The sequence below is a fragment of the Oncorhynchus nerka genome, linkage group LG12 (assembly GCF_034236695.1).
Source record: "Oncorhynchus nerka isolate Pitt River linkage group LG12, Oner_Uvic_2.0, whole genome shotgun sequence".
Classification (NCBI taxonomy): domain Eukaryota; kingdom Metazoa; phylum Chordata; class Actinopteri; order Salmoniformes; family Salmonidae; genus Oncorhynchus; species Oncorhynchus nerka.
In genome coordinates, this window is record NC_088407.1 from 88,440,238 (window position 1) to 88,467,295 (window position 27,058).

General features: G+C 47.7%; 2 protein-coding genes across 3 annotated transcripts in view; both read left to right on the plus strand.

The window, feature by feature from the left end:
• The window catches only part of vti1b (vesicle transport through interaction with t-SNAREs 1B), a 204,544-nt gene that overhangs the window by 71,302 nt on the left and 106,184 nt on the right, over positions 1–27,058 (plus strand). The gene's annotated exons all lie outside the window — the stretch shown is intronic.
• The window catches only part of LOC115126249 (RNA-binding protein 25-like), a 75,609-nt gene that overhangs the window by 13,828 nt on the left and 34,723 nt on the right, over positions 1–27,058 (plus strand). For both annotated transcript variants that reach the window (XM_065025935.1, XM_065025934.1), the window contains exons 6-11: positions 3,690–3,850; positions 4,492–4,686; positions 9,196–9,279; positions 18,231–18,538; positions 21,191–21,302; positions 24,445–24,534. In XM_065025935.1, coding sequence (XP_064882007.1) covers positions 3,690–3,850; positions 4,492–4,686; positions 9,196–9,279; positions 18,231–18,538; positions 21,191–21,302; positions 24,445–24,534 — 950 coding nt within the window. The remainder of the gene's footprint in view (positions 1–3,689; positions 3,851–4,491; positions 4,687–9,195; positions 9,280–18,230; positions 18,539–21,190; positions 21,303–24,444; positions 24,535–27,058) is intronic.

Below are 27,058 nucleotides of genomic sequence, written 5' to 3' on the forward strand. Positions count from 1 at the left end.
GTGTAGTTACCGCAGAGCCTTAGTTACCGCAGAGCCTGTGTAGTTACCGCCGAGCCTGTGTAGTTACAGCAGAGCCTGTGTAGTTACCGCCGAGCCTGTGTAGTTACAGCAGAGCCTGTGTAGTTACCGCAGAGCCTGTGTAGTTACAGCAGAGCCTGTGTAGTTACCGCAGAGCCTGTGTAGTTACCGCAGAGCCTGTGTAGTTACAGCAGAGCCTGTGTAGTTACAGCAGAGCCTGTGTAGTTACCGCAGAGCCTGTGTAGTTACCGCAGAGCCTGTGTAGTTACAGCAGAGCCTGTGTAGTTACCGCAGAGCCTGTGTAGTTACCGCAGAGCCTGTGTAGTTACAGCAGAGCCTGTGTAGTTACCGCAGAGCCTGTGTAGTTACCGCAGAGCCTGTGTAGTATAAAACTCTCTCTCTCTCTCTCTTACCGCCGAGCCTGTGTAGTTACCGCAGAGCCTGTGTAGTTACAGCAGAGCCTGTGTAGTTACCGCAGAGCCTGTGTAGTTACCGCCGAGCCTTAGTTACCGCCGAGCCTTAGTTACCGCCGAGCCTGTGTAGTTACCGCCGAGCCTTAGTTACCGCCGAGCCTGTGTAGTTACCGCCGAGCCTGTGTAGTTACCGCAGAGCCTGTGTAGTTACCGCAGAGCCTGTGTAGTTACCGCAGAGCCTGTGTAGTTACCGCCGAGCCTTAGTTACAGCAGAGCCTGTGTAGTTACCGCCGAGCCTGTGTAGTTACCGCCGAGCCTTAGTTACCGCAGAGCCTGTGTAGTTACCGCCGAGCCTTACTTACCGCAGAGCCTGTGTAGTTACAGGAGAGCCTGTGTAGTTACCGCAGAGCCTGTGTAGTTACCGCAGAGCCTGTGTAGTTACAGCAGAGCCTGTGTAGTTACCGCAGAGCCTGTGTAGTTACAGCAGAGCCTGTGTAGTTACCGCAGAGCCTGTGTAGTTACCGCAGAGCCTGTGTAGTTACCGCAGAGCCTGTGTAGTTACCGCAGAGCCTGTGTAGTTACAGCAGAGCCTGTGTAGTTACCGCAGAGCCTGTGTAGTTACAGCAGAGCCTGTGTAGTTCCCAGAGCCTGTGTAGTTACCGCAGAGCCTGTGTAGTTACCGCAGAGCCTGTGTAGGTACCGCAGAGCCTGTGTAGTTACCGCCGAGCCTGTGTAGTTACCGCCGAGCCTGTGTAGTTACAGCAGAGCCTGTGTAGTTACAGCAGAGCCTGTGTAGTTACCGCAGAGCCTGTGTAGTTACAGCAGAGCCTGTGTAGTTACTGCAGAGCCTGTGTAGTTACCGCAGAGCCTGTGTAGTTACCGCCGAGCCTGTGTAGTTACCGCAGAGCCTGTGTAGTTACAGCAGAGCCTGTGTAGTTACCGCAGAGCCTGTGTAGTTACCGCCGAGCCTTAGTTACCGCCGAGCCTTAGTTACCGCAGAGCCTGTGTAGTTACCGCCGAGCATTAGTTACCGCCGAGCCTGTGTAGTTACCGCAGAGCCTGTGTAGTTACCGCCGAGCCTGTGTAGTTACCGCAGAGCCTGTGTAGTTACCGCAGAGCCTGTGTAGTTACCGCAGAGCCTGTGTAGTTACCGCAGAGCCTGTGTAGTTACCGCAGAGCCTGTGTAGTTACCGCCGAGCCTGTGTAGTTACCGCCGAGCCTTAGTTACAGCAGAGCCTGTGTAGTTACCGCCGAGCCTGTGTAGTTACCGCCGAGCCTTAGTTACCGCAGAGCCTGTGTAGTTACCGCCGAGCCTTAGTTACCGCAGAGCCTGTGTAGTTACAGCAGAGCCTGTGTAGTTACCGCAGAGCCTGTGTAGTTACCGCAGAGCCTGTGTAGTTACAGCAGAGCCTGTGTAGTTACCGCCGAGCCTGTGTAGTTACAGCAGAGCCTGTGTAGTTACCGCAGAGCCTGTGTAGTTACAGCAGAGCCTGTGTAGTTACCGCAGAGCCTGTGTAGTTACCGCAGAGCCTGTGTAGTTACCGCAGAGCCTGTGTAGTTACCGCAGAGCCTGTGTAGTTACAGCAGAGCCTGTGTAGTTACCGCAGAGCCTGTGTAGTTACAGCAGAGCCTGTGTAGTTACCGCAGAGCCTGTGTAGTTCTCTCGCAGAGCCTGTGTAGTTACCGCAGAGCCTGTGTAGGTACCGCAGAGCCTGTGTAGTTACCGCCGAGCCTGTGTAGTTACCGCAGAGCCTGTGTAGTTACCGCAGAGCAAGTTATTTTTATTTCACCTTTATTGAACCAGGTAGGCCAGTTGAGAACAAGTTCTCATTTACAACTGCGACCTGGCCAAGATAAAGCATAGCAGTGTGAACAGACAACACAGAGTCATGGAGTAAACAAACATACAGTCAATAATACAGTAGAAAAGGTCTATATACGATGTGTGCAAATGAGGTGAAGATAAGGGAGGTGACTGTGTAAAACTCTCTCTCTCTCTCTCTCTCTCTCTCTCTCCCAGTGACTGTATAAAACTCTCTCTCTCCCAGTGACTGTATACAACTCTCTCTCCCTCCCAGTGACTGTATACAACTCTCTCTCTCCCTCCCAGTGACTGTATACAACTCTCTCTCCCTCCCAGTGACTGTATAAAACTCCCTCTCTCTCCCAGTGACTGTATACAACTCTCTCTCTCTCTCTCTCCCAGTGACTGTATACAACTCTCTCTCTCCCTCCCAGTGACTGTATAAAACTCTCTCTCTCCCTCCCAGTGACTGTATAAAACTCTCTCTCTCCCAGTGACTGTATACAACTCTCTCTCTCTCTCTCTCTCTCTCTCTCTCTCTCCCAGTGACTGTATACAACTCTCTCTCTCTCCCAGTGACTGTATACAACTCTCTCTCTCCCAGTGACTGTATACAACTCTCTCTCTCTCCCAGTGACTGTATAAAACTCTCTCTCTCTCCCAGTGACTGTATACAACTCTCTCTCTCCCAGTGACTGTATAAAACTCTCTCTCTCCCAGTGACTGTATAAAACTCTCTCTCTCTCTCCCAGTGACTGTATAAAACTCTCTCTCTCCCAGTGACTGTATACAACTCTCTCTCTCTCTCCCAGTGACTGTATAAAACTCTCTCCCTCCCAGTGACTGTATAAAACTCTCTCTCTCTCTCCCAGTGACTGTATACAACTCTCTCTCTCTCTCCCAGTGACTGTATACAACTCTCTCTCTCTCTCTCCCAGTGACTGTATACAACTCTCTCTCTCTCTCCCAGTGACTGTATAAAACTCTCTCTCCCTCCCAGTGACTGTATACAACTCTCTCTCTCTCTCCCAGTGACTGTATACTCTCTCTCTCTCTCTCTCTCTCTCCCAGTGACTGTATAAAACTCTCTCTCTCCCAGTGACTGTATAAAACTCTCTCTCTCTCTCTCCCAGTGACTGTATAAAACTCTCTCTCCCTCCCAGTGACTGTATAAAACTCTCTCTCCCTCCCAGTGACTGTATAAAACTCTCTCTCTCTCTCTCTCTCTCTCTCCCAGTGACTGTATAAAACTCTCTCTCCCTCCCAGTGACTGTATAAAACTCTCTCTCTCCCAGTGACTGTATACAACTCTCTCTCTCCCTCCCAGTGACTGTATACAACTCTCTCTCTCTCTCCCAGTGACTGTATAAAACTCTCTCTCTCCCTCCCAGTGACTGTATAAAACTCTCTCTCTCCCTCCCAGTGACTGTATAAAACTCTCTCTCTGTCTGTAGCATTTGGTTTCTGTGAGTACAAGGAGCCAGAGTCCACCCTGCGTTCCCTTCGTCTGCTACATGAGCTGTTGCTGGGAGACAAGAAGCTGCTGGTCAAGGTGGATGCTAAGACCAAGGCCCAGCTTGAAGAATGGAAGGCTAGGAAGAGGAACGCCAACGGGGTACACACACACACACACACACACACCCTGTCTACCATGAGAGGGTAATGGAGGAGAGCAGACTGGGTTCAGAAAATATAAGTTGCACCTCTCTCTTAGCAGTGAGCATTTCATTACCAACATTTAGTCTCTCGGGTCTTTTATGGGGTCCGGGACGATACCGGTATCACGATACAACACAAAGCAGATGTTAAACTTCTTTATGAAAACAGCTCTAATGTTGGAAACAAACAAACAAACATTATTACTCTACATTACTACATTCCATTATTAAACTATCCAGAGTCCCAAAATAATTTTCTAAGCAAAAGCACACTCAATATTTTACATTCAGCAGTTTTTAAAAAAAATATATATATTTTTATAGCAGCGTAGAGTTTGGTCTGCTTTGTGTTTTTATATTTGTCATGTAAAACAAAATATTGCGATAGTGGTATCATCCCGGCCCTAGTCTTCGTCAGGGCAGAGCATTGGCTTGGTTTTAACATGGCTTCTGTGTGGTACACCAACTTTTATATATTTTATATTTTACACCTTGCAAAATCCAACATGAACATTCCTCTTTCTCTGTACTTTTTGTTTTATTTTATAAAGGAATTTCTCTTGGCTTCTCTCGCCTCTCTCTTTTTTACGTCTCATAGGGAGCCAAGTCTGAGGACGGGCCCAAGGAAGAAGAGGATGAGGAAGAGGTTCTTGACGAAGACACAAAGCGTCGTGACCAGATAGTGAAAGGGGCGATCGAGGGGTTGATCCGGGAGTACGGCAGTGAGCTCAACGCACCTTCTCAGGACGGAGACAACCAGCCCCGCAAGAAGAAGAGAGAGAAGAAAGAGGAGGTAGTAGCTTCCGTTCCTCTGGAGAGAGGAGGTAGTAGCGTCCGTTCCCCTGAACAGAGGAGGTAGTAGCGTCCGTTCCCCTGAACAGAGGAGGTAGTAGCGTCCGTTCCCCTGAACAGAGGAGGTAGTAGCGTCCGTTCCACTGAACAGAGGAGGTAGTAGCGTCCGTTCCGCTGGAGAGAGGAGGTAGTAGCGTCCGTTCCTCTGGAGAGAGGAGGTAGTAGCGTCCGTTCCTCTGGAGAGAGGAGGTAGTAGCGTCCGTTCCACTGAACAGAGGAGGTAGTAGCGTCCGTTCCCCTGGAGAGAGGAGGTAGTAGCGTCCGTTCCCCTGGAGAGAGGAGGTAGTAGCGTCCGTTCCCCTGGAGAGAGGAGGTAGTAGCGTCCGTTCCCCTGGAGAGAGGAGGTAGTAGCTTCCGTTCCTCTGAACAGAGGAGGTAGTAGCGTCTGTTCTGCTGAACAGAGGAGGTAGTAGCGTCTGTTCTGCTGAACAGAGGAGGTAGTAGCGTCTGTTCTGCTGAACAGAGGAGGTAGTAGCGTCTGTTCTGCTGAACAGAGGAGGTAGTAGCGTCCGTTCTGCTGAACAGAGGAGGTAGTAGCGTCCGTTCCGCTGAACAGAGGAGGTAGTAGCGTCCGTTCCGCTGAACAGAGGAGGTAGTAGCGTCCGTTCCCCTGGAGAGAGGAGGTAGTAGCGTCCGTTCCACTGGAGAGAGGAGGTAGTAGCGTCCGTTCCTCTGGAGAGAGGAGGTAGTAGCGTCCGTTCCACTGGAGAGAGGAGGTAGTAGCGTCCGTTCCGCTGAACAGAGGAGGTAGTAGCGTCCGTTCCTCTGGAGAGAGGAGGTAGTAGCGTCCGTTCCTCTGGAGAGAGGAGGTAGTATCGTCCGTTCCGCTGAACAGAGGAGGTAGTAGCGTCCGTTCCTCTGGAGAGAGGAGGTAGTAGCGTCCGTTCCTCTGGAGAGAGGAGGTAGTAGCGTCCGTTCCTCTGGAGAGAGGAGGTAGTAGCGTCCGTTCCTCTGGAGAGAGGAGGTAGTAGCGTCCGTTCCCCTGGAGAGAGGAGGTAGTAGCGTCCGTTCCGCTGAACAGAGGAGGTAGTAGCGTCCGTTCAGCTGAACAGAGGAGGTAGTAGCGTCCGTTCCACTGGAGAGAGGAGGTAGTAGCGTCCGTTCCACTGGAGAGAGGAGGTAGTAGCGTCCGTTCCGCTGAACAGAGGAGGTAGTAGCGTCCGTTCCACTGGAGAGAGGAGGTAGTAGCGTCCGTTCCACTGGAGAGAGGAGGTAGTAGCGTCCGTTCCTCTGGAGAGAGGAGGTAGTAGCGTCCTTTCCTCTGGAGAGAGGAGGTAGTAGCGTCCGTTCCCCTGAACAGAGGAGGTAGTAGCGTCCGTTCCCCTGAACAGAGGAGGTAGTAGCGTCCGTTCCCCTGAACAGAGGAGGTAGTAGCGTCCGTTCCCCTGAACAGAGGAGGTAGTAGCGTCCGTTCCCCTGAACAGAGGAGGTAGTAGCGTCCGTTCCCCTGAACAGAGGAGGTAGTAGCGTCCGTTCCCCTGAACAGAGGAGGTAGTAGCGTCCGTTCCACTGGAGAGAGGAGGTAGTAGCGTCCGTTCCCCTGAACAGAGGAGGTAGTAGCGTCCGTTCCCCTGAACAGAGGAGGTAGTAGCGTCCGTTCCCCTGAACAGAGGAGGTAGTAGTGTCCGTTCCACTGAACAGAGGAGGTAGTAGCGTCCGTTCCACTGGAGAGAGGAGGTAGTAGCGTCCGTTCCTCTGGAGAGAGGAGGTAGTAGCGTCCGTTCCACTGGAGAGAGGAGGTAGTAGCGTCCGTTCCTCTGGAGAGAGGAGGTAGTAGCGTCCGTTCCTCTGGAGAGAGGAGGTAGTAGCGTCCGTTCCACTGGAGGAGGTAGTAGTGTCCGTTCCCCTGAACAGAGGTAGTAGCGTCCATTCCACTGAACAGAGGAGGTAGTAGCGTCCGTTCCCCTGAACAGAGGAGGTAGTAGCGTCCGTTCCACTGAACAGAGGAGGTAGTAGCGTCCGTTCCACTGAACAGAGGAGGTAGTAGCGTCCGTTCCACTGAACAGAGGAGGTAGTAGCGTCCGTTCCACTGAACAGAGGAGGTAGTAGCGTCCGTTCCACTGAACAGAGGAGGTAGTAGCGTCCGTTCCACTGAACAGAGGAGGTAGTAGCGTCCGTTCCACTGAACAGAGGAGGTAGTAGCGTCCGTTCCTCTGGAGAGGGGAGGTAGTAGCGTCCGTTCCACTGGAGAGAGGAGGTAGTAGCGTCCGTTCCACTGAACAGAGGAGGTAGTAGCGTCCGTTCCCCTGAACAGAGGAGGTAGTAGCGTCCGTTCCTCTGGAGGAGGTAGTAGCGTCCGTTCCACTGAACAGAGGAGGTAGTAGCGTCCGTTCCACTGGAGAGAGGAGGTAGTAGCGTCCGTTCCACTGGAGAGAGGAGGTAGTAGCGTCCGTTCCTCTGGAGAGAGGAGGTAGTAGCGTCCGTTCCTCTGGAGAGAGGAGGTAGTAGCGTCCGTTCCTCTGGAGAGAGGAGGTAGTAGCGTCCGTTCCTCTGGAGAGAGGAGGTAGTAGCGTCCGTTCCTCTGGAGAGAGGAGGTAGTAGTGTCCGTTCCTCTGGAGAGAGGAGGTAGTAGCGTCCGTTCCACTGGAGGAGGTAGTAGCGTCCGTTCCCCTGAACAGAGGAGGTAGTAGCGTCCGTTCCACTGAACAGAGGAGGTAGTAGCGTCCGTTCCCCTGAACAGAGGAGGTAGTAGCGTCCGTTCCACTGAACAGAGGAGGTAGTAGCGTCCGTTCCACTGAACAGAGGAGGTAGTAGCGTCCGTTCCACTGAACAGAGGAGGTAGTAGCGTCCGTTCCACTGAACAGAGGAGGTAGTAGCGTCCGTTCCACTGAACAGAGGAGGTAGTAGCGTCCGTTCCTCTGGAGAGGGGAGGTAGTAGCGTCCGTTCCACTGGAGAGAGGAGGTAGTAGCGTCCGTTCCACTGAACAGAGGAGGTAGTAGCGTCCGTTCCTCTGGAGAGAGGAGGTAGTAGCGTCCGTTCCACTGGAGAGAGGAGGTAGTAGCGTCCGTTCCACTGGAGAGAGGAGGTAGTAGCGTCCGTTCCACTGAACAGAGGAGGTAGTAGCGTCCGTTCCACTGAACAGAGGAGGTAGTAGCGTCCGTTCCACTGAACAGAGGAGGTAGTAGCGTCCGTTCCACTGAACAGAGGAGGTAGTAGCGTCCGTTCCACTGAACAGAGGAGGTAGTAGCGTCCGTTCCTCTGGAGAGGGGAGGTAGTAGCGTCCGTTCCACTGGAGAGAGGAGGTAGTAGCGTCCGTTCCACTGAACAGAGGAGGTAGTAGCGTCCGTTCCCCTGAACAGAGGAGGTAGTAGCGTCCGTTCCTCTGGAGGAGGTAGTAGCGTCCGTTCCACTGAACAGAGGAGGTAGTAGCGTCCGTTCCACTGGAGAGAGGAGGTAGTAGCGTCCGTTCCTCTGGAGAGAGGAGGTAGTAGCGTCCGTTCCTCTGGAGAGAGGAGGTAGTAGCGTCCGTTCCTCTGGAGAGAGGAGGTAGTAGCGTCCGTTCCACTGGAGGAGGTAGTAGTGTCCGTTCCCCTGAACAGAGGAGGTAGTAGCGTCCGTTCCACTGAACAGAGGAGGTAGTAGCGTCCGTTCCCCTGAACAGAGGAGGTAGTAGCGTCCGTTCCCCTGAACAGAGGAGGTAGTAGCGTCCGTTCCACTGAACAGAGGAGGTAGTAGCGTCCGTTCCACTGAACAGAGGAGGTAGTAGCGTCCGTTCCACTGAACAGAGGAGGTAGTAGCGTCCGTTCCACTGAACAGAGGAGGTAGTAGCGTCCGTTCCACTGAACAGAGGAGGTAGTAGCGTCCGTTCCTCTGGAGAGGGGAGGTAGTAGCGTCCGTTCCACTGGAGAGAGGAGGTAGTAGCGTCCGTTCCACTGAACAGAGGAGGTAGTAGCGTCCGTTCCTCTGGAGAGAGGAGGTAGTAGCGTCCGTTCCACTGGAGAGAGGAGGTAGTAGCGTCCGTTCCACTGGAGAGAGGAGGTAGTAGCGTCCGTTCCACTGAACAGAGGAGGTAGTAGCGTCCGTTCCACTGAACAGAGGAGGTAGTAGCGTCCGTTCCACTGAACAGAGGAGGTAGTAGCGTCCGTTCCACTGGAGAGGGGAGGTAGTAGCGTCCGTTCCACTGGAGAGGGGAGGTAGTAGCGTCCGTTCCACTGGAGAGAGGAGGTAGTAGTGTCCGTTCCTCTGGAGAGGGGAGGTAGTAGCGTCAGTTCCTCTGGAGGAGGTAGTAGCGTCCGTTTCTCCTATTTAAAGCGCGTGATGAGAGAGATTGTCGATGTTGTTTTACATGGAGTGTGTTTTTTTTGTTTCTTCACTTGTTTTCCAGGAGGAGGCGCTTAACCTGCAGCCATTTTGTTTTTTCATTTTCTGTAAATCGCTACGCTAACGTCCTGGACCTTGTTTCAGCAGTGACATGTTATGAACCTGATATCACGTTTATCTGTTTCCCAGGAGGACATCAATGTGATGGATATGGAAGATGACAAAAGAGACCTGATATCCAGGGAGATCAGTAAATTCAGAGACACTCACAAGGTAAAAAACTACAATACCCATATCTAGATTATACCCCAGTGTAGTTTTAACACCCCCTGTCAATGACTGGACTACAAATTAATGTATTGACCCCCATTTCTTACATCCTAACATTAATTTCAAATAGTTCAGATATTTGCTAATTTTGTTCAATTGAACTTGATAAAAAAATTAAATAGAAAATATATATTTTATAGACAATATGTGGAATGTCCGTCAAGTCAACAACTGATATATTTCAGTTTCCCCAACAGTGTAAAGAGTTACAGGATAAACTGTTAATAACAGTGACTTGGGATGACAGTATACAGTAGAACCTTCAGTTAGACGCAGGACAGGGCGACTCCAGTCCTCGGTGGCCTTATTCAGGGTCCCCCGCCCCCCAGCATCACCCTCCCCCTGCCCCATCATTCTTAGCAAACACACCGGATTTTTAAACTTAATTGCATTCTAAACTGAAGATCATGAATGAGTTGATTATCGGAGTCAGCTGGGGCACGAGTGTGGCGCTAATCAAGCCCCGCCCCCCTCCCCCGAGGACTGGAGTCACACCCCCCCCCCCCCAGGCCTGATAGGATGGACGAAATGTTAAAATTCCTCAAAGCTAATCTATTGATTATAACCCCACCATTATGGTAGACATCATATGATGACTAAAGCAAGATGAATCTCAGAGCTTTTGGGGGAAAAGTATGCGAGGATAGGATGTAAGTATCATCTTTTAATTTATAATCTCTACGTCTCGGGCGCTCCCTTCTGCAGGACTTGCAAAAGGGGCAACTGGCTCTGACACTGTGCTACACTATATATATATATATATATATATATATATATAAGGTATTCGGGTACCATTTTGCATACACCAATGTCCTTTAGCTAGTTGGCATGGGTTAAAAGGAGGCCCCTACTGGTTGTGTGAATACAAAGCCAGAGAGCCTAGTGAACCTATGCAGGTCCTTGTGTTGTGTTTTGAAGAAGGCAGACTAGGGACTCAAAATTATGGCCCAGATTCCCCCAGTTTTCCAGAATTCCCGGGTTGAAAGATTTATGGAATTACGGGATTTTTTTGGAAAACCAGGCTATTTTGGGGAAAAGTACCTGGGATTTTGCAACCCATAGGTAGAGACTGAGAGTGAATAACCACAGCTGTTTAAGCAGTCTGTAGTGTAGGGTACTACAAGTAGGGAGCGTCCCTCCACAGCAGCACTTTGAGATCTGAAGACTAGACAGGTAAGACTTTCTGTCTGTCTTTTATCCTCCTCCCTCGCTCTCTCCCTCCCTCTCGCTCTCCCACTCTCTCCCTCTCCCTCCCTCTCGCTCTCCCTCTGTCTCCCTCTCTCTCCCTCTCGCTCTCCCTCTGTCTCCCACTCCCTCCCTCTCGCTCTCCCTCTGTCTCCCACTCCCTCCCTCTCGCTCTCCCACTCTCTCCCACTCCCTCGCTCTCCCACTCCCTCCCTCTCGCTCTCCCACTCCCTCGCTCTCCCACTCCCTCCCTCTCGCTCTCCCTCTGTCTCCCACTCTCTCCCTCTCGCTCTCCCTCGGTCTCCCACTCCCTCCCTCTCGCTCTCCCACTCTCTCCCACTCCCTCCTCTCCCACTCCCTCCCTCTCGCTCTCCCACCCTCGCTCTCCCACTCCCTCGCTCTCCCTCTCAATCGCCCACTCCCTCCCTCTCGCTCTCCCTCTGTCTCCCACTCTCTCCCTCTCGCTCTCCCTCTGTCTCCCACTCCCTCCCTCTCGCTCTCCCTCTGTCTCCCACTCCCTCCCTCTCGCTCTCCCACTCTCTCCCTCTCCCTCCCTCTCGCTCTCCCTCTGTCTCCCACTCTCTCCCTCTCGCTCTCCCTCTGTCTCCCACTCCTCCCTCTCGCTCTCCCTCTGTCTCCCACTCCCTCCCTCTCGCTCTCCCACTCTCTCCCTCTCCCACTCCCTCGCTCTCCCACTCTCTCCCTCTCCCACTCCCTCGCTCTCCCTCTCAATCGCCCACTCCCTCCCTCTCGCTCTCCCTCTGTCTCCCACTCCCTCCCTCTTTCCCTCCCTCTCCCCCTCTCCTCCAGCTTTCTGCTCTTACTTTCTCCTTTTCTACTTCGCTGTGATTTATATTTCTATATTTGTCTTATATTACCTCTCTCTAGTATGTTAAATAAAAACCTTGTTTAGGAACATCACAGAAAGGTTTTATGCTGCTTATTTTCCAAATCTAATAGACTTTGAAGGTTTTTAGGGTAAAGACGAGCACTATTCCCATCATATACAGTGTGTAAGTGGAACGTGAAGGTTCAAGCATGTTAGGAAACATTACCCACACTAAACACCACCCATCTAGTGACAGGATCCTATATTACCTCATCGCCAGGGGACTGTTGCGTTAGTGGTATTTTCAGACAGGACAGGGGACTGTTGCGTCAGAGGTAAGTCCAGACAGGACACTGTTGCGTCAGAGGTAAGTCCAGACAGGACAGGGGACTGTTGCGTCAGAGGTAATTCCAGACAGGACAGGGGACTGTTGCGTCAGAGGTAAGTCCAGACAGGACAGGGGACTGTTGCGTCAGAGGTAAGTCCAGACAGGACACTGTTGCGTCAGAGGTAAGTCCAGACAGGACAGGGAACATTCTAGAACATCAGTTTAATCCAAAGGGAAGTGAGAGATGTAGTGGAGGGAAATCTTCGCTAAATCTCTTTCAGCTCCAGCTTTCTCTATTCTATTTCCTCTCCTTCTTTTTCTCTCTGACAGGACAGGAGACCCACAGTTCAGTTTAGTCCAGCAGATTTACACGTTATAGTTTCTCTTATACTGATCCCACTATCCAGCACAAAATTGACGAACATCATTCAATGGCATTTGACCAACTCAAATATATTGCCATCGTAATGAATGGGCATATAGCCATAGCATTTTTTGTTGTTGTAGTGAGGTACCATATTGGTGAGGTTCCCTATCTCTCTGTATGGTAAGGGCTGTTGGTACTCTTGTCTCTGTCTGGTGTTGTGTTAATCACTCTGTTGGTCTGAGACGATCTGACGATGGACATCAGAAGACTACCTCTGGGTAAGAACAGCTCTATGATTTCATTCCTTTTACCCAAACTGGAATACCTACCTGCATTGCCTCTGTCTAACACCAATGTAAAAGATCACCATTTTGTATCTAAACTAGTCTGTGTAATGTGGTGTGATTTTTAACTGGATAATGTGTACAGTAAATTAATGACTGGTCCATCGTAAGGGATCGATGAACAGATATATTTTGCCATTTTTTATTTTATTTTTTATTTTGTTTCTGTGAACTTGACCTGCTCTTCCTCACAGGAGTAGCTTGTAGGCTTGTAGGGGCAGAGACAGACGTGCTGAGTGAGTCCGTAATTCATCACCTGTAAGTCACAAACAACCAATTAGCCCCACAGAGGATCCATCTCTATTTCCTGTTTTTCTGAGAGAAGTGAACCCTGATGTGTGTTTCTGTGCTGTTAATACATAAAACAACAACAACAGTTTGTTTTGGTTCACTTTGAAATCTTATGAATGTCGCTAGCTAAATTATTTATGGTAACTAGATAAAGTGGTTTCCACCGTCTCCAGATTGGGATTTTTGTGGCTCTGATAAGTCACCGCCTTCATTAAGAAGTGCATTGACCAGTGACCGTACGTACATACCCCAACCAGAAGTCATGGATTACAGGCAACATCTGCACTGAGTTTAAGGCTAAAGCTGCTGCTTTCGAGGAGCGGGGATAGTAATCCGGATGCTTATAAGAAATCCCGCTAAGACCTCCAACGAACCATCAAACAGGTAAAGCATCAATACAGGACTAAGATCGAATCCTACGACACAATGCATGTGGCAGTGCTTGAAAGCTATCATGGATTACAAAGGGAAACCCAGCCGCGAGCTGCCCAGAGGATCTAAATGTCTACTCTGCTCGCTTCGAGACAAGTAACTCTGAGCCATGCATGAGAACAACAGCTGTTTTCCGGACGACTATGTGATCTCACTTTCCGTAGCCAATGTGAGTAAGACCTTTAGCGGAACCCCTCGCCAACAGCCAATGAAATTGCAGGGCGCCAAATACAAATCAACAAATCTCATAAATCAAATTTCTCAAACATACAAGTATTAGGCACCATTTTAAAGATAACATTCTTGTTAATCCAGCCACAGTGTCTGATTTCAAAAATGCTTTACAGCGAAAGCTCCACAAACTATTATGTTAGGTCACCACCAAGTCACAGAAAAACCCAGCCATTTTTCCAGCCAAAGAGAGGAGTCACAAAAAGCGCAAATAGAGATAAAAATGAATCACTAACCTTTGATGATCTTCATCAGATGACACTCATAGGACTTCATATAACATGTATAATACATGTATGTTTTGTTCGTATTTATATCCAAAAATCTCATTTTACATTGGTGTGTTAATTTGTTCAAAAACATGCTGTGATTTTGCCGAGAGCCACATGAATTCACAGAAATACTAATGTTGATGAAAATTCAAGTGTTATGCATGGAACTTTAGATACACTTCTCCTTAATGCAACCGCTGTGTCAGATATATATTTTTTACTTACAGAAAAATCACTCTCAGAGCCCGAACCAGCCAAAAGAAATATCCGCCATGTTGCGCAGTCAACATTAGTCAGAAATAGCATTAGAAATATTCACTTACCTTTGATGATCTTCATCAGAATGCACTCCCAGGAATCGCAGTTCCACAATAAATGTTTGTTTTGTTCGATAATGTCCATTTATGTCCAAATAGCTTCTTTTGTTAGGGCGTTTGGTAAACAAATCCAAACGCGCGTTCAGGTTCAGCTGAACGTCGGATGAAAAGTTCAAAAAAGTTATATTACAGGTCGTAGAAACTTCATAAACTAAGTATAGAATCAATCTTTAGGATGTTTTTATCATAAATGTTCAATAATGTTCCAGCCGGAGAATTCCATTGTCTGTAGAAAAGCAATGGAACGAGAGATATCTCTCATGTGAATGCGCGTGACTGAGAACGTGGCTGCTGCCAGACCACTTAGTCAAACAGCTCTCATTCGCTCCCCCTTCACAGTAGAAGCCTGAAACAACGTTCTAAAGACGGTTGACATCTAGTGGAAGCCTTAGGAAGTGCAACATGACCAATATCCCACTATTCGATAGGGACTGAGTTCAAAAACTACAAACCTCATATTTCCCACTTCCTGTTTGGATTTTTCTCAGGTTTCCGCCTGCCATATGAGTTCTGTTATACTCACAGACATCATTCAAACAGTTTTAGAAACTTCAGAGTGTTTTCTATCCAATACTAATAATAATATGCATGTATTAGCATCTGGGACTGAGTAGGAGGCAGTTCACTCTGGGCACGCTATTCATCTAAAAGTGAAAATACTGCCCCGTATCCCAAAGAAGTTTAACAGGTTAATATGCGCAAGGCCAGATGAAATACCAGGATGTACCATCGGAATACGCTGACCAGCTAGCTGGCAAGTGTCTTCACTGACTTTCTTTACTTATCCCTGACCCTGTAATACCTACATATTTCAAGCAGACCTCCATTGTCCCTGTACACCCAAGAACGCCAAGGTAACCTGCCTAAATGACTACCGACCCCGTAGCACTCACATCTATAACTATGAAAGACTGGTCATGGATCACATCAACACCATCATCCCAGAAACCTTAGACCCACACCAATTTGCATACCACCCCAAAAGATCCATACTGCCCTCACCCACCTGGACAAAAGGAATACCTATTCAAAAATGCTGTACATTGACTATAGCTCAGCATTCAACACTAGTCCCTTCCAAGCTTCCAAGCTCAGGACCCTGTGGACATCTCCGTCTGCAATCCTGGACTTCCTGATGAGCAGCCCCCAGGTTGCGAGGGTAAGCTCCCTGCCATCCAGGGCCTCTATGCCAGTGTCAGAGGAAGGCCCCAAAATATTGTCCAACTCCAGCCACCCAAGTCATAGACACACACTGGACTCTACACACACACACACACACACACACACACACACACACACACTCCGGTACCGCTTGCCGTGCAGTAGCAGAGAGAACAGTCTATGACTAGGGTGGCTGGAATCTTTGACAATTTTTAGGTCCTTCCTCTGACACCGCCTGGTATAGAGGTCCTGGATGGCAGGAAGCTTGGCCATAGTGATGTACTGGGCCATACGCACTACCCTCTGTAGAGCTTTGCGGTCGGAGGCCGAGCAGTTGCCATACCAGACGATGATGCAACCAGTCTGGATGCTCTCAATGGTGCCGCTGTAGAACTTTTTGAGGATCCATGCCAAATCTTTTCAGTCTCCTGAGGGGGAATAGGCGTTGTCGTGTCCTCTTCATGACTGTGTTGATGATGTGGACACCAAGTAACTTGAAGCTCTCAACCTGCTCCACTGCAGCCCCGTCGATGAGAATGAGGGCATTCTCGGTCCTCCTTTTCCTGTAGTCCACAATCATCTCCTCTGTCTTGATCACGTTGAGGGAGAAGTTGTTGTCCTTGCACCACACTTCCAGGTCTCTGACCACCTCCCTATAGGCTGTCTCGTTGTCGGTGATCAGACCTACCTCTATTGTGTCATCTGCAAACTTAATGATGGGGTTGGAATCGTGCTTGTTCATGCAGTCATGGGTGAACAGCGTGTACAGGAGGGGACAAAGAACACAACCCTGGGGGGCCCCCGTGTTGAGAATCAGTGTGACCGATGTGATGTTGCCTACCCTTACCAGGAACCAGTTGCAGAGGGGAGATGTTTAGTCCCAGGGTCCTTAGTTTAGTGATGAGCTTTGTGAGAACTATGGCGTTGAATGCTGAGCAGTAGTCAATTAACAGAATTCTCACGTAGGTTACTTTTGTCCACATGGGAAAGGGCATTGTGGAGTGCAATAGATTTTGCATCATCTGTGGATCTTTTGGGGCGATATGCAAATTGGAATAGGTCTAAGGTTTCTGGGATGATGGTGTTGATGTGAACCATGACCAGCCTTTCAAAGCACTTCATGGCTACAGATGTGAGTGCTACGTGTCGGTAGTCAGTTCGGCAGGTTCTTGGGCACAGGGACTATGGTGGTCTGTGTGAAATGTGTGGGTATTACGGACTCGGCCAGGGACAGGTTGAAAATGTCAGTGAACACACTTGCCAGTTGGTCAGCACATGCTCGGAGTACACGTCCTGGTATTTCGTCTGGCCCTGTGGCCTTGTGAATGTTAACCTGTATAAAGGTCTTACTCGCATCGATTACGGCGAGCGTGATCACATAGTCATCCGGAACAGCTGGTGCTCTCATGCATGCTTCAGTGTTTGCTTCGAAGCACGCATAGAAGTCATTTAGCTTGTTTGGTAGGCTTGTCACTGGGCAGCTCGCGGCTGGGCTTTCTTTTGTAGTCTGTAATACTTAGTCTGTAATACTTTGCAAGCCCTGTAATCCTGTATTTACGGTTTGCCTGTTCGATGGTTCGTCGGCATAGCAGGATTTCTTATAAGTGTCCGGATTAGTCTCACGCTCCTTGAAAGCAGCAGCTCTAGCCTTTGGCTCAGTGTGGATGCTGCCTGTAAATCCATGGATTCTGGTTGGTACGTACAGTCACTGTAGGGACAATATCATCGATGCACTTATTAAAGAAGCCGGTGACTGATGTGGTATACTCCTCAATGCCATCGGATGAGTCCCGGAACATATTCCAGTCTGTGCTAGTAAAACTGTCCTGTAGCTTAGCATCTGCGTCATCTGACCACCTCCGTATTGAGCGAGTCACTGGTACTTCCTGCTTTAGTTTTATCTTGTAAGCAGGAATCAGGAGGATAAAATTATGGTCAGATTTGCCAAATTGAGGGTGAGGGAGAGCTTTGTACACGTTTCTGTGTGGAGTAAAGGTGGTCTAGAGTTTTTTTCCCTCTAGTTGCACATGTGACATGCTGGTAGAAATGAGGTCAAACAGATGTCATTTTCCCTGCATTAAAGTCCCCGGCCACTAGGAGCGCCGCTTCTGGATGAGCATTTTCCTGTTAGCATTTTCCGGCTTTATATAGTTTGTTGAGTGCGGTCTTAGTACCTGCATCAGTTTGTGGTGGTCAATAGACAGCTACGAAAAATATAGATGCTAAACTCTCTTGGTAAATAGTGTGATTTACATTTTATCGTGAGATACTCTACCTCAGATGAGCAAAACCTTCAGTTCCTTAATATTTGATTTCGTGCACCAGCTGTTATTGACCAAAAGACACAGACCTCCACCCTTTGTCTTACCGGAGGCAGCTGTTATTGACCAATAGACACAGACCTCCACCCTTTGTCTTACCGGAGGCAGCTGTTATTGACCAATAGACACAGACCTCCACCCTTTGTCTTACCGGAGGCAGCTGTTTTATCTTGCCGATGCAGCATAAACCCAGCCAACTGTATATTATCCATGTCGTCGTTCAGCCACGACTCGGTGAAACATAAGATATTACAGTTTTTAATGTCCGGTTGGTAGGATAGTCTTGAACGGAGCTCGTCCAGTTTATTCTCCAGTGATTGCACGTTGGCCAATAGGATGGATGGTAGAGGCGGTTTACCTACTCGCCAACAAATTCTCACAAGGCACCCGGACCTCCGTCCCCTGTATCGACATCTTCTCTTCATGCGAATGACAGGGATTTCCTTCATGTCCGGCTCGTTAAAGAAAAAAAAAAATCTATGTCCAGTTCGAGGTGAGTAAATCGGTGTTCTGATATATCCAGAAGCTGTTTTCGGTCAAAAGAGACAGTAGCAGAAACATTATGTACAAAATAAGTTACAAACAACGGGAAAAAAACAAAAAAACATAATTGGTTAGGAGCCTGTAAAACGGTAGCCATCTTTTCCGGCGCAGCAGAGTGACTAACAGTGTATTCCTTCTTCCTGTAGAAACTGTTGTCCTTGGTGAATACAACTGTATGAGTGATAACACAGGTTACTCCTCTTCTTCCCGTAGAAACTGGAGGAGGAGAAGGGAAAGAAAGAGCAGGAACGGCAAGAGATCGATAAGGACAGGAGGGAGAGGGACAAAGAGAGGGAGCGAGAGAGGGAGCGCCGGGACCGCGAGAGGGAGAAGGAGAGAGAGAAGGAGAAGGAACGAAACGACAACAACAACAAGGAGAGAGAGCGGGACAGAGACCGGGATCGAGAACGGATCGATCGGGACCGCGAACGGACGAGGGAGAGGGAGAGGGGAGACAGAGGAGAGAGGGAGCGCGTGAAGGAGAGGAGTCGAGAAGTCAGCATAGACCGCAGTAGATCCAGGTTGGTATGAGGTTAACGCAGATTCAGGTTGGTATGAGGTTAACGCAGATCCAGGTTGGTATGAGGTTAACGCAGATCCAGGTTGGTATGAGGTTAACGCTGAAACAGGTTGGTATGAGGTTAACACTGAAACGGGTTGGTATGAGGTTAACGCAGATCCAGGTTGGTATGAGGTTAACGCAGATCCAGGTTGGTATGAGGTTAACGCAGATCCAGGTTGGTATGAGGTTAACGCAGATTCAGGTTGGTATGAGGTTAACGCTGAAACAGGTTGGTATGAGGTTGGTATGAGGTTAACGCAGATCCAGGTTGGTATGAGGTTAACGCAGATCCAGGTTGGTATGAGGTTAACGCAGATTCAGGTTGGTATGAGGTTAACGCTGAAACAGGTTGGTATGAGGTTAACGCAGATTCAGGTTGGTATGAGGTTAACGCTGAAACAGGTTGGTATGAGGTTAACGCAGATTCAGGTTGGTATGAGGTTAACGCTGAAACAGGTTGGTATGAGGTTAACGCAGATTCAGGTTGGTATGAGGTTAACGCTGAAACAGGTTGGTATGAGGTTAATGCAGAAACAGGTTGGTATGAGGTTAACGCTGAAACAGGTTGGTATGAGATTAACGCAGAAACAGGTTGGTATGAGGTGAACACTGAAATATATGGACAGATCCTAGATCAGAATGAATAAGACTATATGGGCAGATCATAGATCCTAATGAATAAGACTATATGGACAGATCCTAGATCAGAATGAATAAGACTTTATGGACAGATCCTAGATCAGAATGAATAAGACTATATGGACAGATCCTAATGAATGAATAAGATCAGAATGAATAAGTCTATATGGGATCCAGATCAGAATGAATAAGACTAGATCAGAATGAATAAGACTATATGGACAGATCCTAGATCCTATATGGACAGAATGAATAAGACTATATGGACAGATCCTAGATCAGAATGAATATAAGACTATATGGACAGACTAGATATGGACAGATCCTAGATCAGAATGAATAAGACTATATGGACAGATCCTAATGAATAAGACTATATGGACAGATCCTAGATCAGAATGAATAAGACTATATGGACAGATCCTAGATCAGAATGAATAAGACTATATGGACAGATCCTAGATCAGAATGAATAAGACTATATGGACAGATCCTAGATCAGAATGAATAAGACTATATGGACAGATCCTAATGAATAAGACTATATGGACAGATCCTAGATCAGAATGAATAAGACTATATGGACAGATCCTAGATCAGAATGAATAAGACTATATGGACAGATCCTAATGAATAAGTCTATATGGACAGATCCTAGATCAGAATGAATAAGACTATATGGACAGATCCTAGATCAGAATGAATAAGAATGATCCTAGATAATGAATAAGACTATATGGACAGATCCTAGATCAGAATGAATAAGACTTTATGGACAGATCCTAGATCAGAATGAATAAGACTATATGGGCAGATCCTAGATCAGAATGAATAAGACTTTATGGACAGATCCTAGATCAGAATGAATAAGACTATATGGACAGATCCTAGATCAGAATGAATAAGATTATATGGACAGATCCTAATGAATAAGACTTTATGGACAGATCCTAGATCAGAATGAATAAGATTACAGACAAGAATGAATAAGACTATATGGGACAACAGATGGACAGATCCTAGAATGAATACTCTTGCTCTGATATGGACTTAAGTGTTTGAACTCAGAACGAATCTCAGATCCTAGAATGAATAAGATTATATGGACAGATCCTAGATCAGAATGAATAAGACTTTATGGACAGATCCTAGATCAGAGGAATCAGGAGGAGATCCTAGACAGAATGAAAAGACTTTATGGACAGATCCTGGAAGGAAGATGAGGGACAAGGACAGATCCTAGATCAGAATGAATAAGTTTGGACATGAATAGTCCCTTGGACAGATTTGACGAGGTTTAAAGAATGAATTATACCCCTACAGAATGAATAAGACTATATGGACAGATCCTAGTACACAACGCAAGTGGACACAATGAATAAGACTATATGGGAACTACAGAATGAATAAGACTTTATGGAAGAAGATAAATGAATTGACTTTTGGACAGATCCTAGATCAGAATGAATTTAAAGCCTGAATAATCTTATGGACCCTAGACAGAATGAATAAGTACACAACTAGCAATGAATAAGACTATTGGACAGATCCTAGATGAATGAATAAGAATGGACAGATAAGATCAGAATGAATAAGTTTGGACAGATCCTAATGAATAAGTTTAACAGATCCCAGAATGAATAAGATTTATACAGAATGAATAAGGGACAGATCCCAGAATGAATAAGTTTGGACAGATCCTAGATCAGAATGAATTTATATGGACAGATCCTAATGAATAAGACTATATGGGCAGATCCTAGATCAGAATGGTACAGATCCTAGATCAGAATGAATAAGACTATATGGACAGATCCTAATGAATTTAAAGATCCTAGATCAGAATGAATAAGACTATATGGACATATCCTAGATCAGAATGAATAAATTACACAAGACGGGACAACTGATCCCAGATCAGCACTCTTGCTCTGAAACACTTAAGTGTTTGAACTCACGTCTCTTCCTGTAGAGAACGGAGCCGCGACGAGAAGAAACACGACCGCGAGGAGGATCAGGAGGAGGCGTACGAACGCAGGAAACTGGAGAGGAAGATGAGGGACAAGGAGACTGCCTACCAGGAAGTATGTTTGACATGTAGTCCCTTGTTTGACGAGGTTTAAAGCCTGAATTTATACCCTACGCAAGTACACAACGCAAGTACACAACGCAAGTACACAACGCAAGAACTACATTAGCTATGGAAGAATGGTAAATCCTTGTTTGACGAGGTTTAAAGCCTGAATTTATACAGAAGAATGGTAAATCCTTGTTTGACGAGGAGCCTGTTTAGCTATGGAAGAATGGCCTTGTTTGAAGGTTTAAAGCCTGAATTTATACAGAAGAATGGTAAATCCTTGTTTGACGAGGTTTAAAGCCTGAATTTATACAGAAGAATGGTAAATCCTTGTTTGACGAGGTTTAAAGCCTGAATTTATACAGAAGAATGGTAAATCCTTGTTTGACGAGGTTTAAAGCCTGAATTTATACAGAAGAATGGTAAATCCTTGTTTGACGAGGTTTAAAGCCTGAATTTATACAGAAGAATGGTAAATCCACAAACAGCCTTGTAACGCAACAGGTTTGTTTGTATTTTATTTATTTCACCTTTATTTAACCAGGTAGGCAAGTTGAGAACAAGTTCTCATTTACAATTGCGACCCTGGCCAAGATAAAGCAAAGCAGTTTGACACAAACAACAACAGAATTACACATGGAGTAAAACAAACATACAGTATAAACAAGTCTATATACGATGTGAGCAAATGAGGTGAGATAAGGGAGGTAAAGGCAAAAAAAAGACCATGGTGGCGAAGTAAATACAATATAGCAGGTAATAAAAAAAATATGTTTGTATCTAAAAGTTTGGGGTCACTTACAATTTTTTACCTTTATTTAACTAGGCAAGTAAGTTAAGAACAAATTCTTATTTTCAATGACGGCCTAGGAACAGTGGGTTAACTGCCTGTTCAGGGGCAGAATGACAGATTTGTACCTTGTCAGCTCGGGGTTTGAACTTGCAACCTTCCGGTTACTAGTCCAACGCTCTAACCACTAGGCTACCCTGCCGCCTAACCACTAGGCTACCCTGCCGCCCTCCACTCTAACCACTAGGCTACCCTGCCGCCTCCACCTAACCACTAGGCTACCCTGCCACCTCTCTAACCACTAGGCTACCCTGCCGCCCCTCCACTCTAACCACTAGGCTAGCCACCCCTACACTCTAACCACTAGGCTACCTGCCACCCCTACACTCTAACCACTAGGCTAACCACTGCCTGCCTCCTCTACACTCTAACCACTAGGCTACCCTGCCTCCTCTACACTCTAACCACTAGGCTACCCTGCCTCCTCTAGGCACTCTAACACTCTAACCACTAGGCTACCCTGCCTCCTCTACACTCTAACCACTAGGCTACCCTGCCACCTCTACACTCTAACCACTAGGCTACCCTGCCGCCCCTCCACTCTAACCACTAGGCTACCTCTACACTCTAACCACTAGGCTACCCTGCCTCCTCTACACTCTAACCACTAGGCTACCCTGCCTAACCACTAGGCTACCCTGCCTCCTCTAACCACCACTAGGCTACCCTGCCTCCTCTACACTCTAACCACTAGGCTACCCTACTGCCACCTCTAACCACTAGGCTACCCTGACCTCTACACTCTAACCACTAGGCTCTACTCTAACCACTAGGCTACCCTGCCACCTCTACACTCTAACCACTAGGCTACCCTGCCACCTCTACACTCTAACCACTAGGCTACCCTGCCGCCTCTACACTCTAACCACTAGGCTACCCTGCCGCCTCTACACTCTAACCACTAGGCTACCCTGCCACCTCTACACTCTAACCACTAGGCTACCCTGCCGCCTCTACACTCTAACCACTAGGCTACCTGCCACCCCTACACTCTAACCACTAGGCTACCTGCCGCCCCAAATGTCCTTGTTTTTTAAAGAAAAGCACTTTTCTTTTTTTTTGTCCATTTTTTAAAATCGCATACAATTGATCAGAAATACAGTGAAGACATTGTTAATGTTGTAAATTACTATTGTAGCTGGAAACGGCTGATTTTTTTATGGAAAATCACTCCTGTGTTCCAGTGGCACGTTGTGTTAGCCAATCCAAGTTTATCATTTTTTAAAAGGCTAATTGATCATTAGAAAACCCATTTTGCAATTATGTTAGCACAGCTGAAAACTGTTGTTCTGATTAAAGAAGGAATAAAACTGACCTTCTTTAGACTAGTTGAGTATCTGGAGCATCAGCATTTGGGGGTTCGATTACAGGCTCAAAATGTCCAGAAACTAAGACCTTTCTTCTGAAACTTGTCAGTCTATTCTTGTTCTGAGAAATGAAGGCTTTTCCATGTGAGAAATTGCCAAGAAACTTAAGATCTGGTACAACGCTGTGTACTATTCCCTTCACAGAACAGCGCAAACTGGCCCTAACCAGAATAGAAAGAGGAGTGGGAGGCCCCGGTGCACAACTGAGCAAGAGGACAAGTACATTAGAGTGTCTAGTTTGAGAAACAGACGCCTCACAAGTCCTCAACTGGCAGCTTCATTAAATAGAACCCCGCAAAACACCAGCCTCAACGTCAACAGTGAAGAGAATTGTATGTATGTGTTTGTTTGTATGCAGGATTACCATTTTGCTAATTGCTATTTTTTTCCAGATCCTTGTGTAGGGTGTAAATCAGGCTTGACCACTGCAGTATACTGGCATAGCATGGAACACAGCCAGTCTGACTACTCTTTCTCTCAGGCCTAAGGCACTTATTATGTGTCCCAAATGACACCCTATTCTCTATATAGTGCACTACAGTATTTTACAATGTTTTTTTTTATAGTGCACTACTTTTGTCCTGAGCCCGAATGGCCCCGGTGCACTGTGTAGGGTGTCTTTTGGGACTCGGGCACTGTGTTCATACTGGCTCTGTCTTAAGAGAACTCAATATAACACCTGTCTATGTGTATGTACGTTATGAAAAGATGCTGATTGGCTGAAACAGTGTTCTAACTGTGTGTTTTATATCAGGCCTGTTTTGGTTCAGGGATGCTGATTGGCTCAAACAGTTTTCTAACTGTGTGTTTTATATCAGGCCTGTTTTGATTCAGGGATGCTGATTGGCTAAAACAGCGTTCTAACTGTGTGTTTTATATCAGGCCTGTTTTGATTCAGGGATGCTGATTGGCTGTTGCTCCTCTTGTTTCAGCGTCTGAAGAACTGGGAGATGAGAGAGAGGAAGAAGACTCGGGACTACGACAAAGAGAACCAACGAGAGGACGAGAGACGGCGTGAGATGGTAGGAGACATCCGGGGCCTAATTGGGCCCACGGGGTGATTTTCTTTGCCCCCCCCCCACAGTTTTTGATCAAAAATAAATACATTTATATTTATTTATTGTTGGACATAAAAAAAACTGAAAATACCAGCAAATCAGCTCCAAGTGATTTTGTTGGAAATCTGTTCCAAGCTCGTCCCACGCACTATAATACATAATATATATGTGTGTGTGTGTGTGTGTGTGTGTGTGTGTGTGATCATATAGAAATGTAAGCAAGTTTTGAAATGATTATGTTTTAGTCAAATAATTGTTTGGGTTTCTTGCAGTCTACTAATTGTGTGTAATGATGTTCCCGGCCCCCTGACCATCCACTAAACAAAAGATCGTCCCGTGGCCGGATCTAGTTGTTGAAAATCTGTCGTTCTGCCACTGAGCAAGGCAGTTAACCCCACTGTTCCCCTGAACAAGGCAGTTAACCCACTGTTCCCCTGAACAAGGCAGTTAACCCACTGTTCCCCTGAACAAGGCAGTTAACCCACTGTTCCCCTGAACAAGGCAGTTAACCCACTGTTCCCTGAGCAAGGCAGTTAACCCACTGTTCCCCTGAACAAGGCAGTTAACCCACTGTTCCCCTGAACAAGGCAGTTAACCCACTGTTCCCCTGAACAAGGCAGTTAACCCACTGTTCCACTGAGCAAGGCAGTTAACCCACTGTTCCACTGAACAAGGCAGTTAACCCACTGTTCCCCTGAACAAGGCAGTTAACCCACTGTTCCCCTGAACAAGGCAGTTAACCCACTGTTCCCCTGAGCAAGGCAGTTAACCCACTGTTCCCTGAGCAAGGCAGTTAACCCACTGTTCCCTGAGCAAGGCAGTTAACCCACTGTTCCCCTGAGCAAGGCAGTTAACCCACTGTTCCCTGAACAAGGCAGTTAACCCACTGTTCCCTGAACAAGGCAGTTAACCCACTGTTCCCCTGAGCAAGGCAGTTAACCCACTGTTCCCTGAGCAAGGCAGTTAACCCACTGTTCCCCTGAGCAAGGCAGTTAACCCACTGTTCCCCTGAGCAAGGCAGTTAACCCACTGTTCCCCTGAACAAGGCAGTTAACCCACTGTTCCCCTGAACAAGGCAGTTAACCCACTGTTCCCTGAGCAAGGCAGTTAACCCACTGTTCCCCTGAACAAGGCAGTTAACCCACTGTTCCCCTGAGCAAGGCAGTTAACCCACTGGCAAGGCAGTTAACCCACTGTTCCCCTGAGCAAGGCAGTTAACCCACTGTTCCCCTGAGCAAGGCAGTTAACCCACTGTTCCCTGAGCAAGGCAGTTAACCCCACTGTTCCCTGAACAAGGCAGTTAACCCACTGTTCCCCTGAACAAGGCAGTTAACCCACTGTTCCCCTGAACAAGGCAGTTAACCCACTGTTCCCTGAACAAGGCAGTTAACCCACTGTTCCCCTGAACAAGGCAGTTAACCCACTGTTCCCTGAACAAGGCAGTTAACCCACTGTTCCCTGAACAAGGCAGTTAACCCACTGTTCCCCTGAACAAGGCAGTTAACCCACTGTTCCCCTGAACAAGGCAGTTAACCCACTGTTCCCCTGAACAAGGCAGTTAACCCACTGTTCCCCTGAACAAGGCAGTTAACCCACTGTTCCCCTGAGCAAGGCAGTTAACCCACTGTTCCCCTGAGCAAGGCAGTTAACCCACTGTTCTCCTGAACAAGGCAGTTAACCCCACTGTTCCCTGAGCAAGGCAGTTAACCCACTGTTCCCTGAACAAGGCAGTTAACCCACTGTTCCCCTGAGCAAGGCAGTTAACCCACTGTTCCCTGAGCAAGGCAGTTAACCCCACTGTTCCCTGAGCAAGGCAGTTAACCCCACTGTTCCCTGAACAAGGCAGTTAACCCACTGTTCCCTGAGCAAGGCAGTTAACCCACTGTTCCCTGAACAAGGCAGTTAACCCACTGTTCCCCTGAACAAGGCAGTTAACCCACTGTTCCCTGAACAAGGCAGTTAACCCACTGTTCCCCTGAACAAGGCAGTTAACCCACTGTTCCCCTGAGCAAGGCAGTTAACCCACTGTTCCCCTGAACAAGGCAGTTAACCCACTGTTCCCCTGAACAAGGCAGTTAACCCACTGTTCCCCTGAACAAGGCAGTTAACCCACTGTTCCCCTGAGCAAGGCAGTTAACCCACTGTTCCCCTGAGCAAGGCAGTTAACCCACTGTTCCCCTGAGCAAGGCAGTTAACCCACTGTTCTCCTGAGCAAGGCAGTTAACCCCACTGTTCCCCTGAGCAAGGCAGTTAACCCACTGTTCCCCTGAACAAGGCAGTTAACCCCACTGTTCCCCTGAGCAAGGCAGTTAACCCCACTGTTCCCCTGAGCAAGGCAGTTAACCCCACTGTTCCCCTGAGCAAGGCAGTTAACCCCACTGTTCCCCTGAACAAGGCAGTTAACCCACTGTTCCCCTGAGCAAGGCAGTTAACCCACTGTTCCCCTGAACAAGGCAGTTAACCCACTGTTCCCCTGAACAAGGCAGTT